This window comes from Bombyx mori, chromosome 12, assembly GCF_030269925.1.
Source record: "Bombyx mori chromosome 12, ASM3026992v2".
NCBI lineage: Eukaryota > Metazoa > Arthropoda > Insecta > Lepidoptera > Bombycidae > Bombyx > Bombyx mori.
Genome location: NC_085118.1, coordinates 8,630,457 through 8,643,644, shown reverse-complemented (window position 1 = coordinate 8,643,644; position 13,188 = coordinate 8,630,457). Strand labels below are relative to the sequence as shown.

Below are 13,188 nucleotides of genomic sequence, written 5' to 3'. Positions count from 1 at the left end.
GTAAAAGTTAACCCAAATTTGTATGGAGTTGGAACAGCTTCTCTTAATTTGTCGCTAGGGGCGCTGTTTCAACTCCATACAAATTTGAATTAACTTTTACGCGATCGAGAAGTTAAAAAACTCGCATTTCATGGTGTCTACTAGCAAAGATTAAAAAAAGATAATGAAGAACCTCATCAAGTATTTATGTTATTGCTTAACGGACTCCTGGTTAATAATAATATATTAATAAGCCCATTTTATTTCCAATGAGTCGTCTATTATCAAAGGTGGCAATCTTTGCATTTGGACAAAAAAATGTTATTGATATTGATTGATTAATTGATTTGAATATAATCGTCTCCTTCAAAGAATACGGTTCAAAACCTGCATTAAATAAAGGTTAATACTTAACCTGTTATTTATCTAAGATGTCGTTCAGAAGAGTTTTGTGACTGCCAATGGAATACAAAGTCAATAATTCGTTTTTCTGATTTACCAATAATTGTCCAAAAGTCACATTGCCGGCTTTGATAATAGTCGATTCCAATACCGTACAAAAAAAAATTTTTTCTTAAAAAAAATACGAATTTAAAACTTATGTTATAGGAATCTCACTTGGGGTATAGGCCTCCTCCAGCTTACTCCTATTCTTGGCCTTGCTTCTCCATTCTTTTCCTGTTGTTGCTATTACTTCGTCGGCCTCTTCTTTTGCCCATTAGACTCCTGGTTATGGAAATGCAATTTTACGACAAAATAAAACACGAACTATCCAATACTGTTTTTATTAGACTCTGTAAAAATAATATTAATTAAATTACGCCTAAAGCTAACGCTAAGCTAGGCGTTCAACTTTTTTTGACAAGTTAGACATATATATGTTTATATAAAAAGTACCTATAATTAGAGATGGTAGCGTAGACTTTAGTTAGACTTAGTTTCATTATTAAAATAATTGACATAAAACTAGGCAGTCTAGTGACCCTTATTCCAACAATCATGCCCCTTAAGTACCTACTATTTAGTATACTCTATAGTGTAAAGTAAAGTAATTAAGCAATAATTGGTTTAATTGAAATATCGACTATGACAAAAAACGTAGCTACTATTGTGAAATAGTAGATAACTTTAATTTTGATTGCAACACCTTAAAACAGTGAAACAATAAGATAAGGTAATCAGTCAGTCATCCGGCGGAGTGTAATCAGGGACGACTTGTAAAACCTTCTGTCTCCATTTGGCTTTCCTCGCCTCTTGCTCTCTCTTGAGTGCGTTCAAAGCCGGCAACGTACGCCAACATGTAAAAGTCTTAAACAGGAGATTACTGAAATGAAATGTAAACATTGACATTATTAATTACTTGCCTTACTCGCCCGCTTCGCTGCGCATTTAAAATTAACATTATTATTTATTGTCATTATTATTAGGAAGTCCAACTCATATAAATAATAACTCTAACCGATTCAGTTAAAAACCTGGGTGTTATTGTAGATCGACATCTTTCGTGGAGTTCTCACGTTGCTGAGATTAGTAGGAAGGTGCACTTTGCCTTGCACTCGTTGAGATGTCTGCAGGGCTTCTTACCTCAGCATACAAAAATATCTCTCGTCCAAGCTCTCATTCTATCCATAATTGATTACGCCGATGCCTGCTACTTGGATGCCACTGAGGAGCTCTCAAACAAGCTTGAGAGGATGCAAAATCTATGTATCCGTTTTATATACAATCTCAGAAAATTCGATCATGTTTCTCATTTTCGCAAAGAACTTAAATGGCTCCCTATACGCCTTCGTAGGAATACTCGAATATTATGTCTCCTATTCAATATCCTACATAAGCCCACTTCTCCCTTATATTTACGTGAGCGATTCTCTTTCATTCGTTCTCCTGATGCTCCCTGCAGGTCCAACCAACGTTCTGTTTTGTTATTCCCTTCCCACAAAACCAATTTCTATTCTCACTCCTTTACTGTGCACGCGGTCAGACTGTGGAATTCGTTGCCGGCTGACATCCGAGTTTGCAAGTCTGTTTCCGTTTTTAAATACAAGGTCAAACAATTTTATCTATCATCAACCGAATGATCATGGTTCTATACTCTTCGCATATACGAGTGTTACTGTGTTACTTATAATATTTGCTATGTGTATGTGCTATAATTCTCATGTTGTATTTGTTATTTTAGTTATGTGTTCTACACACACTTATCACTTTTTATTATTATTCTCATTATCCTCTCGCAGGTCTGCTGGAAGAGATTTCTCAAAGAAATAAGCAGTGCCTTTGTACATAATTTTCCTATTACTCTGTACTGTGTCTTGTTTTCTGTGTGTACATAAATAAATAAATAAATAAATAAATAAATAAATATTAGCCTATCCATTAAGTACATGTATTTTCTACATTGATACCAAGTTTCAAGTCAATCGGATGCATGGTTCAGTAGTTACAACGGAACATCCGTAAAAAACACTAGATTTATAAATTAGTATAGATAGATAACATTAAATTAGTATAGCATTTTCTTCTGTTTTCGTGAGTCGTAAACGTGATTAAAGCTAGTTGTATAGTTTAATCTCTTGTTTTTGAGCGTATATTTATATATTTGTAATTACTTAGAAAGTACTTACTTATTAGAAGTAACGGGGGACATCTCAGTGTATTAAAAAGTGTTTGCTGAAAGGGAACCAATGGAGATGGCGCCACAGTAGCAAGTGGGCAGATTTAAAAAACAACGCCGTAAACTATTAAAGTAGGATATTATATTAAGAAGGAAAGTAACATTTCCTACTTAAATTGTAATAAAAATGAATAGTTGAGATTTTAAATTAAGCATGCATAGTTTTTAACTAGACAAGTCACGAAAAATATTAAAATTTTCAACCCAGCACCCTTCATTCTATTTAAAACTGCCATATTCATCACATTTCCATTTCCTACACTAACGCTATTTCGATGAGTCTTCCAACAATAACTTAATGTTTACAGGTACTTTTTCAACTTGTCCCATATACAAGACAGTCCTCCTTACTTCTACAGTCTACTGTCCATATATTGAAAAGCCTGTTGTAATGTCAATACGATTTGGGGATGTGTATATGTATGTGTACATATATGTATATGTATTTCACTGGAATGGTACACCGCGCGTAGTTCGTTTCCAAATGATTCTCGTCCACCTGATGGTTGTCTGGAAGAGATCGCTCTTAGCGATAAGACCGCCAATTGTACTTTTTTGTTTTTAATGTATCGCACTGTTTATTTATTTTTTGGTGTACAATAAAGAATACTCTCTCTCTCTCTAAACTATTCTGACCGGAACGCGGCCGGGAGTCTTAGAAGTACCGAAACACGAACATGGTCAAACCGGTCCACAAATACTCTCTGATGCATATACATATTATAATATACTTATTTGAGACATCTTTAGTATTTAGATAACACGTAGTCATCAATGGTTATAATAATAGGTCCCAACTCAATTTATGTAAATTAAACATTGCATTTATTACATTAATGACACTTACCCTCAAACAAATAATTGGATTAAAAAATAACTGGGTTATACACTGATAAAATAATTTCTACAGAGAATGGGCGCAGTGTTCTTTGAGAAATATAACAGCGCACTACGATCGCCAACCCGTGTGCTAAACGTGACGATTATGATACCTCTTCAAGAAATTCAATAATTATCTAGAAAGTTTAAGCCCGACTCATGAGCCATTAAAAGCCGTTATGGCTTTCCAATTTTCTTTTTCTTTTTTTTTTTACTTTTTTAAGTGAACTAGCTCACTGCTATACAGGATATATGAAAAACATAATTATTATTACAACGTAAATGCGACCACCCTCCTTGAAGCATGAGGTCTCAAATCTCAATCATTATATTCTATAATGCTTGCCACACCCTTAAAATTTTACCTTTCATAGTATGCATCAGCTCTTTGAACTTTAATTTCAAACTCCTTTCGTAAAACATTTATTCCTTCTTTAAATTTTCGAAACATAAAATTAGTAACGTAGTAGTCATAGTAATCCACGGCTACTTGCATTTTCAAAACGAATTCATAATGATTCTGTAAACATGACCAGTGATAAAATAAATTACTAAACATATTTCTTAATAATTAAACAATGATTATATAACAATATTAACTATAATATTATATACCTTCTTAAATCCTTCAAAGTATTTTCTTAGTACTTTTTTTCGGTAAAAATTTTGTGCCACATAATTTCTTTCGAAAACCATATCTTCTGTATACCACATGAAATTTAAGAATACGTTTTTCTTTAGTTGGAAATTATAATGTGACTCCGCCATCTCTACGTTGTATCGTTTTATTTCTAATAGCTTTTTTAATGGTCTGATAGCATAATTAACCATTAAATATCTCTCGTAGTGTAGGTCAGCCATCACTCTAAGAGCTCTCATTCTTTCAGTGTATTGCTTCCGTCTAATGCTTTCTATTTTATCCTTTTTTCTTTTTTCACGCAATTCTGTAATCCTCCTAAGTTTTTCTTCTTTATCCATTTCGGCCTTTGATAATTCTTCCTACAGTAAAATTAAATTAATATATAAAAGTTGATATTGTTTTTAACATTATCGGTGTATGATGTTGTTTAATCATTTGTTTTTTAATCATTTTAATCATTTTAATCATTTTAGTTACTAAAATGATTAAAAAACTAATTGGGGATAGATTTTAAGTAACCCAAAAACTAATTGATGTTCGTTGAAGTATGCATCATGGCAGAACTGATATGCTATTTTTTTTATTATCATAAAGGTCCGGAAAAGTTTGTTTGGCGATGAAAAATTATCTACAATCTATTACGTTGGTCGGGGCACTTAATTTGCAATAAAATCTACATAACGTATATTGCATATTATAAGACTAGGTAGTACCTAATCCAGGCATGGTTGCATGAGTTAAATCACGATTTGAGGAATAGTACCTACAACAAGTCACCGGCGAGAACCGACGATTGAGTGCCATCAAGACTTTTGACTCATCTCATTTAACTGCTTTTTGGGTGACCATCGCTCTTCTTAACAATCCTCCGCCGATAAACATTTTGTAAATAGCGAACGCAATTTGAGCACACGGCACCCTTGAACGGTACTCTTTGATGTTCGAGGTGGTTGCACACCTCGCTGCGTGCTTACGACCTTGAAATGAACTACTGCAGAGCCCGACTGATGTGAGCTGTCGCCATCGCTCATGCACGTGCGTACATTCAGGGGACAGCCAAGCGGCTGCCTACTGTTAAATACTCCTGAAGCCTCTTTAGAAATAGCAAATACACAGGTAAGACAAGAGCGAGAAGAATTCATGGAAACACTTTGTGATTGAACACAGAGGTTCCAGATAGCAAGGTTAAACATCGCTTCGGCAGCGGGTGGTCCGTTGATGAAATGAACACGACGGTATCACCTCAAATAGCACCATGGAACATATGGTGCAAAAAAAACAGATATGACCAAACTCCCTCTGTAGCCTCTAATTTTATCTAATATCGAGAATCGGAAGAATTCCTTTCTGTATGGAGTGAAATAAGAATTGACTAGTTCGCCCCGTAAAAAGGTGACCTGTTTCACAGATTTTTTCCCCCTACCTAATCGTCGGTAGCCTATATTTATTCCACAGCGCTAAAAGCAATCGCGAATACGACACTAAGGGCTCATACGCACTACGCCGCTACCCGCAAACCGCTCCGATCGCTCGGAGGTCTGCGGCATTTTTTTTTTGTCTACCTATTCTAGTGCCCTCGAAGGGTCATATTAGATTCACCGAGCGAGTGGGTGAGCTAGCCTGATGACGTTGCTAACACTAGTCCTAGCAAGAGCAGTGCTTCGCAGAATTTACCACCGCATCGAAAACGCGACCCACTGAGAAGATCCGGTGAGAAACTCAGTGGGCTAATTTACACGCCGATCTCTTCGTCGCAGGCGACGGGTTCGACGAGAACAGTGACTGGTGCTTGAGGTGCCTAAAAGCACCGATAGTGGATCGTGAGGATCCGAAATGTCGTGTTTTGGGCGACGTCAACTGTTTGCCATTAGCTCCGCAAGATCGGGTATGTAGCTACCGGCAGCCACAACCAGAGGGTTTTCGTATCGCGCCGCCTTTTCGAAATGGAAGGCCCTAAATTAATGGCGACCATCTGGTTGCTATTCGTATCGTGTGGCTCAATTTGCGGCGGCCAGCAATTGATTGAAACTTACTCCATTATCAATTTTATTAGATAAAATGTTCAATTATAATTGTTCAAACGTAATTATGCTCATTCTAATATATCCGAAAAATTAATCATACTTTTTTAATTTGAAAATTGTTTCAAAATTCTTGCTTTCATCTCGTGTTTGCATAATAACGATGTACCTAGAACTTCTTTATTTTATCTTTTTTAAGTAAATAGTCGTAAATAGGTGCGACTTCTTCCACATTCATCTTTGAGATGAATCGAAATGACCGCAAATAGCAATGGTTCTTCGGTACATTCGCATTGCGGGTGCACAGTGCGTATGAGTTCTAAGAGGCCTTCATCGGTTGGTTACTTACTATAATTTTATTAGCTTAAAGCGAGAATACAGAACCAGACATAAATTCTAAAAAAATGACGTTTTTTTAGGAATCTTAATTTAATAAAATCGATTAGTAAAAAGTAGTTCAATTTTAATGATTTTGTTTTAGGTATATCTCTAAAATCTTTTTTATTTATTTATTGCCCGTGCAGGCAGACGTGCATACGGCCCACCAAGCTGACAATTTTAAGATGTTTTACATCAAACTAAAGACAAATCATAACGCATGATGCCATATGGCTAACCGTTGATTATCAAGGAACCTGACATGTGTAGAAATAGGGATGGGCCGCTGACAATGTTTTAGTTAATGACCTGTTGCTTCAGTCTAATTCTATCTTCTTCCATTTGTTTACGTCTTTCTCGTATCATAGCATGTTTTTCTTCTCTTTCACGTGCTCTTTTCTCCATTCTTTGTAAAAACTGCGGCACCTTTAAACAATGAAGGACCAACGACGATTCTGAAAATAGTAAGCAATATAATTTTGGTACGTGTAGGTAAGGGTAGAAAACTCACCGCTCAACCGCTATTCAATCCAATAATAAACAAATAAATAAGTTTCCATGTTCTTACCATCAACTTCAGGTATCTTTAGTTCGTTGGTCAAACATTTTATTTTAGGCTTTAACTGTCTATCTATTTCGAAATAAGATTTACGAACTTCTTCTCTCATTTCATCGACTGACTGTCGCGAAGCTTCTAGAATTTTGTTGTATTTCAATTCTTCTATAATTCTATTCTGTTCTTCAAGTTTAGCCTTTTGTAAAGCAATTATGTGTTTTTGAACTTTGTACCTGCAATAGTGAAGTTTTAGTTAAACATTTATGTACTTAATTGATTTATGAAAAAGTCAATATAAATAATAATATAACAGTACAATCAGATATGTCTGAACATTGAAGGAAAGAAATAAAGTTGGACAGGATGTAATAGCAATAGAACCGTAAAACAGCGATCTTTAGAGTATTTTTTTTCTGCTTATTTGTTCGCGCATCATAATTTTCACAGGGAGGTTTTAACTAATTTAGTAGGTACATAGTATATATTTAGATGTAAGTAAATTTTTAATGTATTTAATTAGCGATTACTTGGGATAGATTTGGTTCGTTAAAATTGTACGGTAAAAAAAAATCGTCGTATCTCTGTCGATCAGATACGCATTCACGCCCAAATCGTTGAACCGACTTTAACGAAATTGAGTATGGAAATAGGTTGAATCCTGGGAATGCCATCTATTCATTCGAATGCTAAGAACGGTTGACACAATGTAGTCCGCATAAGTAAAGCTGCGGTTGGAAAGCTACTACACAAATAAATATAGATATCTCAAAGCAAAATTATAATATGACACAAACCTTTGTTGATAAGTTTTGTAGTCTTTAACCTGAGACTTTGCTCTACTTGTGTAATCTTTTGCTTGATTAATATTAGATTTTTTCTTCTCTAACTTTTCAAAAAATGTATTTAACGTTTTTTTTCTTTGTTCAACAAAAAAATCTTGTTTTCTTTTGACATAAGTTTTCCATTTTCGGACATATTTCATCGAAAGATACATTTTGCGATTGTTCATTTCTAGCCTAAACGGGACTATTTTCAAAACATTACTGATTTCATTGCAAATGTTCGAAGGTAACGCTAAAGGAACAAAATCTTTAGCAAATTGATTTTGTTTCTCGTTTTCATTATTAAGCAACTTAATTCCAACTCCATCCAGTTCGGGTTTCGAAGACAGTGCCATCATTACTAATAAATTTTCCAAATCCAAATCGTCGACAGCACCAGCGTGATCACATTCATCTGATCATTACTGTCCAAATTAATTTCTGTACTTGAATCGTTATCTGATTGTTTTACGACTTTAAATTTTTCATCGACTTTAAAACCAGCTTTAAATTTTTGTGATTTTAGCCTAGCTATCATTTTAAAATCTTTATCATTTTCTATGATAAGCTCACCAGAATCTTCTGATAAATATTGATCAAAAAAAATTTCATCTTCGATTTCTCTACATGCTTTATCTAACACAAAAGATTTATTAAAAACCTTTCTTAATGTATATAAATCGAAATGTCTTAAAATTAAATTTCTTTTTGCATTCAGTTTCTTGGAACTGTAATTTAACTTTATTATTTCTTTATGACGCCTATTAAAATTAGATTCTTTGGTCTTCTTTATTGGCTTCCTGCAATAAGATTATTTTAATCGGTTACTTGAGTCGACTATTATCAAAGGCGGCAATCTGACTTTTGGACAATGATTGGTAAATCAGAAAAACGAATTATTGACTTGGTATTCCATTGGCAGTCACAAAACTCTTCGGAACGACATCTTAGATAAATAACAGGTTAACTATTAACCTTTATTTAATGCAGGTTTTGAACCGTATTCTTTGAAGGAGACGATTATATTCAAATAAATCTGTATTGACATATCAATAAAAAAATTTTGTCCAAATGTACAGATTGCCGCCTTTGATAATAGACGACTCACTTACTGACCAGAAAACGTACACAATTTTACTGTTATCGCTGTTGATCTTGAGATATCTGTTACTGATGGTAGGACATCTTGTGAGTCCGCACGGGTAGGTACCACTACCCCAAAAAAAAAGATATTGATGGAGTGGTGGTACCAACTTCATCCACAACAGGAATTGGCAGAAGAGTTAGAATTAATTAATTAGATAGAAAATAGAAGACGAAGCAACGGCGGGTCTTAACAGAATGATCTTGATTCCTGCATCAATCTGAGCTCCAGCAAAAGGATTGCCTCCAATAGGTATTTCTAGCTCCTCAGTGTCAGGTTAGGGAATACAAGTCAACGCAAGCTCGCTGACTACGCTTTGTCAAATAGCAAACGAGAACAAAGCAATAAGGGATACATTTAGTACATATGAAAAGAAAGGTATCCCGGCGCCGCAATTTTAAGGAGTAGCCCTAGGATTTTTTTAAGAATATTACGATTCTTTTGGTCGTTGCTTCGTCGTTAAATACGGGAGATATTTAGAAGGCAAAGCCAAACTAGCTTCTGAAATGTAGGAAGTTCTCAAGAGAGCGAATCGGCATAAGGCTATAAAACCTGGACAAAGCTATACAAAACACAAGTCTGGTCTCGCATGGAGTACTAATACCATTGCTGGATCAGGACTCCTAAACACAAAGTGCGTCGGTTTGACTTGATACAGAAGATTACCATTCGGATTATCAATAATCCCAATCTCATCTGGCTTTGTGGTATCATTTTATCTTCCCATGTGTCGTTATAAACTACTAAAGAATTCACCAGAGATTAGGCAACAGCGCTCTCTCTGCACTGCGATTACAGGGTTTGAAACGTGGTTTGAAAATCAGTTTTACAATACAATTGAGACTTATTTATTATACACAGAAATATTACAAGAAGTAACCAATAAATGATATGTGCCAAATAAGCCAAATACGTTTTTTCTTTCAGAAAAGCAAAATCAGTGGAACATTAAGGAAAGCGGAAAAGTGTAAAACAAATCTATATTTTCCGGCACATATGTAAAATAATCTAAACCAGCCTTTAATCATAAGTACCTACAATTGCTCTGAATATTACTTAGGTACGGATTGTAGTATTATTCATTACAAGTTAGTTTACTTCAAAAATCCTAGAAATAATGGTGGAATGGTAATACAAATTTATATATAAATATATTACACCAACCTTTGACTCCCGATTCGACTCCTATTAACCTCAAATCCATTGACCTGGAAGACAACAAATATGACATTAAATATAGGTAAATAAATAAAAATGTCGGCTTCTCGCACTATACATTACTGCATTTACCGTGAAGTACCACTTTGATTTGTTTGTTTTTCTTGTAACATAACTGAGAAATGGGCAGTCACCACAACTGAATGTAGGCACAGTAAAATCATTTTGACACCTACACAGTTCAAGGTAACCATTTTTTGATCTCTTTGAACTTAAGATTTGCCTAATTCTAATAAAATTGATACTTAATAAATAGTAATAAAAAGATAATTAAAGTAGGTAATTTAATCAACTTACATACATGATGTAATAGTTTATTTGTAATTCTCTTCTACTTTGCTTTCTTACCAGTTTTATTTGTGTGTTTACCAAGCTCAGGAGTAAGACTCAAAATTTTATTCTCTTCATTATTGAAAACAACAACGAACAAAACTACATAACTTTAAAATTGCCGCTTTAAACACGTCATACAAACAAATACCAAAGTTTTGTAGAAATTATTGGTCATTTAGTAGGAATTTTGAATCGAAGTCTAAATACATAAGCGTTGTAATAAATTAGACAGGTATATTTATTGAATCGATAAAAAGATTGTTTCCACAACAACATTTGATTTAATCAATAAAATAGAGCAGTGACGAATTTAGACTCGATGCCGCCTTAAGCATTATTTATCGCGCCGCCCTCAATGTTAGAATAAATTTTATTACATAATGTCGATCTAATATTTTTATTTTAAATTTAAAATATTATCATTATTATTTTGTAAACAACAATCTGAGCTCACTTTGAAAAGTGAGACTATCTTTCCTTTCATTTAATTTAATTTTATAGTGAGGGGTAGATCTCAGGGGTATTTAAAACTATGGGTTAGTCACCAATATCGAATTTCGAATTTTAATCTTCCTTTATCACAAACAATTTTCAATTTTAAACAATAATTACATTTAGACGCGGGCGCACGCTATTCACACTCAAAACGGAAGCGCCCGGAACATAGATTATACACTGTTACAAGATTGACATAGATACTAACTATGTATAGCGAGCGGGCATACGGCCGCGAGAGTGACGTACCGGTCGGTTTGCTACATACTCCCCCTCTAGTCCTGGAGGACGCCCTCGCTCCTGGACTAGCATCTCATTACTACTGGGCTGAGGGACAGGCGCAAGACCAACCATACCACCAGCTGCGGGAGAAAGACGTGGAGCTTCAGCACATGGTTCAGCATGCCGTGTCGTCATATGCCCTGGAACTCGAGAATCTGTTTTAACATTATTTGGGGGACGACCACGTTTCTTTTTAGGCATCACCGGCCGCGGAAGAGCATCACTCTGATTCTCACGGTATAGAGTGAGATCGTTCACATGATATTTCCCTAAAACTTCATCAGGTTTGTCAACATGCGCGACGTGGTAAGTAGTAGGGCTGACCTTTTTAACGATGCGATACGGACCATCGCGTTTTGGAACAAACTTAGAAGTAAGGCCTTTAGCGCTCTTACTGAGGACGTGTGATTTGATGAGAACCATGTCACCTTCGTTGAATGTTTCAATGGGCCGTCTCGAACGATCAGCATACCCTTTAGCTTTATCTTGAAGCGTCTCTACACGTTCGCGCACCGCTGAAAAGGAGTTAACAAATTTCCTGAGATAGGGAGTTATTTGGGGAACAAAGTTATCTTTGTCTAGAACAGCACGAAGGTCATGAGTGACTTCTGTGGGGGACCTCATCTCTCTGCCAAATGACAAGTAAGCAGGTGACATACCTGTGGTGCGACATTTAGCGTTATTAAGAGCGAACCGAATCACTGGTAACATGTTTGGCCAGGAAGTGTGGTCACATTCCACGAGTTGTGCTAATAAAGTCTTAAGATCTCTGTTTTTACGTTCGGCGGGGTTTGCTTCTGGGTGATAGAGAGGGATAAGGTTTTGCTTTATCCCCAGGATGGACATGCATTGACGCATGACTGCCGAAATAAATTGTACGCCATTATCAGAAACTAGTCGGCGTGGAAGACCAAATCTCATAAAATACTCCTCTATGAGGACATGTGCACACGCCTCAGCAGTAGCTTCCTTCAATGGGAAAAGTTCTGTCCACCTCGTAGCAGTATCTTCTATTAGCAAGATCCAACGCTCCCCCTGTTTTCCAGGTGGCAACGGGCCGAAAAGATCAACTGCCAAGACCTCGTTGCGCTGGTTCATCACCGGCGTCTGCAATAGACCTGGAGGCTTGGTATTAGCAGCCTTATAGCGTTGACAATGGATACATGCCTTTACATAGTCGGTTATGATTCTTCTCATTCCTGTGAAGTAGAACAGACGTGAGACTTGTTGGTAAGTCCGGTCAATTCCTGCATGTCCAGCGGTAGGGGCATCGTGAAGCTCTTTGAGAACGTCGGTCACTTGATGGGCAGGAATGACTAATTGTGGGGCCTCGGCATCAGAATCCGGATTAAGTCGATATAAAACACCTTGTTCCATTAGAAATCCTCTTTCTGACCATCTTTTAGCAGCAAGTTCATCCACTCCTTCCAGTTCTGTGATGATCTTCTGTATTTCCGGATTAGTCAACTGGTCTTGACGTAACTGGGTAGGTGACTTGCTGGGCAGGTCGCAAATGACAGAACAGATGCCGCAGTTATTTTGTGTTTCGTTGGAACAGATCGGTCTACTTAACGTGTCAGCGACAACGTTAGCTTTTCCTGGGGTGTACTCGAATCTGATGTCAAATTCTTGGAGTTTAAGCGCCCAACGGACCAACCTACCAGCAGGAGACTTTAAAGAAAGCAACCAACGCAAGGGTTGGTGGTCACTGCCTATAATAATTGGTTGGCCGTCGAGGTATGGCCTGAAACGCTCCACGGCCCAG

At 36.3% G+C, this 13,188-nt stretch overlaps 1 protein-coding gene across 5 annotated transcripts; it reads right to left on the bottom strand.

Moving 5' to 3' along the window:
- Positions 1–748: 748 nt before the first annotated feature.
- On the bottom strand, positions 749–11,052 carry LOC101746060 (coiled-coil domain-containing protein 191). Of its 5 annotated transcripts, none has more exons than XM_021350055.3 (8): positions 10,611–11,052; positions 10,260–10,303; positions 7,925–8,751; positions 7,143–7,363; positions 6,884–7,029; positions 4,151–4,534; positions 3,901–4,055; positions 749–1,303 (listed from the first exon to the last, which is right to left on the bottom strand). In XM_021350055.3, the coding sequence occupies exons 3-8, from the start codon at positions 8,308–8,310 to the stop codon at positions 1,162–1,164; spliced, it is 1,434 nt and encodes a 477-aa protein (XP_021205730.1). In that variant the 5' UTR covers positions 8,311–8,751; positions 10,260–10,303; positions 10,611–11,052; the 3' UTR covers positions 749–1,161. The 5 variants fall into 5 exon arrangements, with proteins under 5 accessions (XP_021205730.1, XP_021205731.1, XP_021205728.1 ...); XM_021350056.3 differs by having other exon boundaries at positions 10,662–11,052; XM_021350053.3 differs by lacking the exon at positions 10,611–11,052 and adding an exon at positions 10,386–10,581.
- Between the last annotated feature and the right edge of the window lie 2,136 nt (positions 11,053–13,188).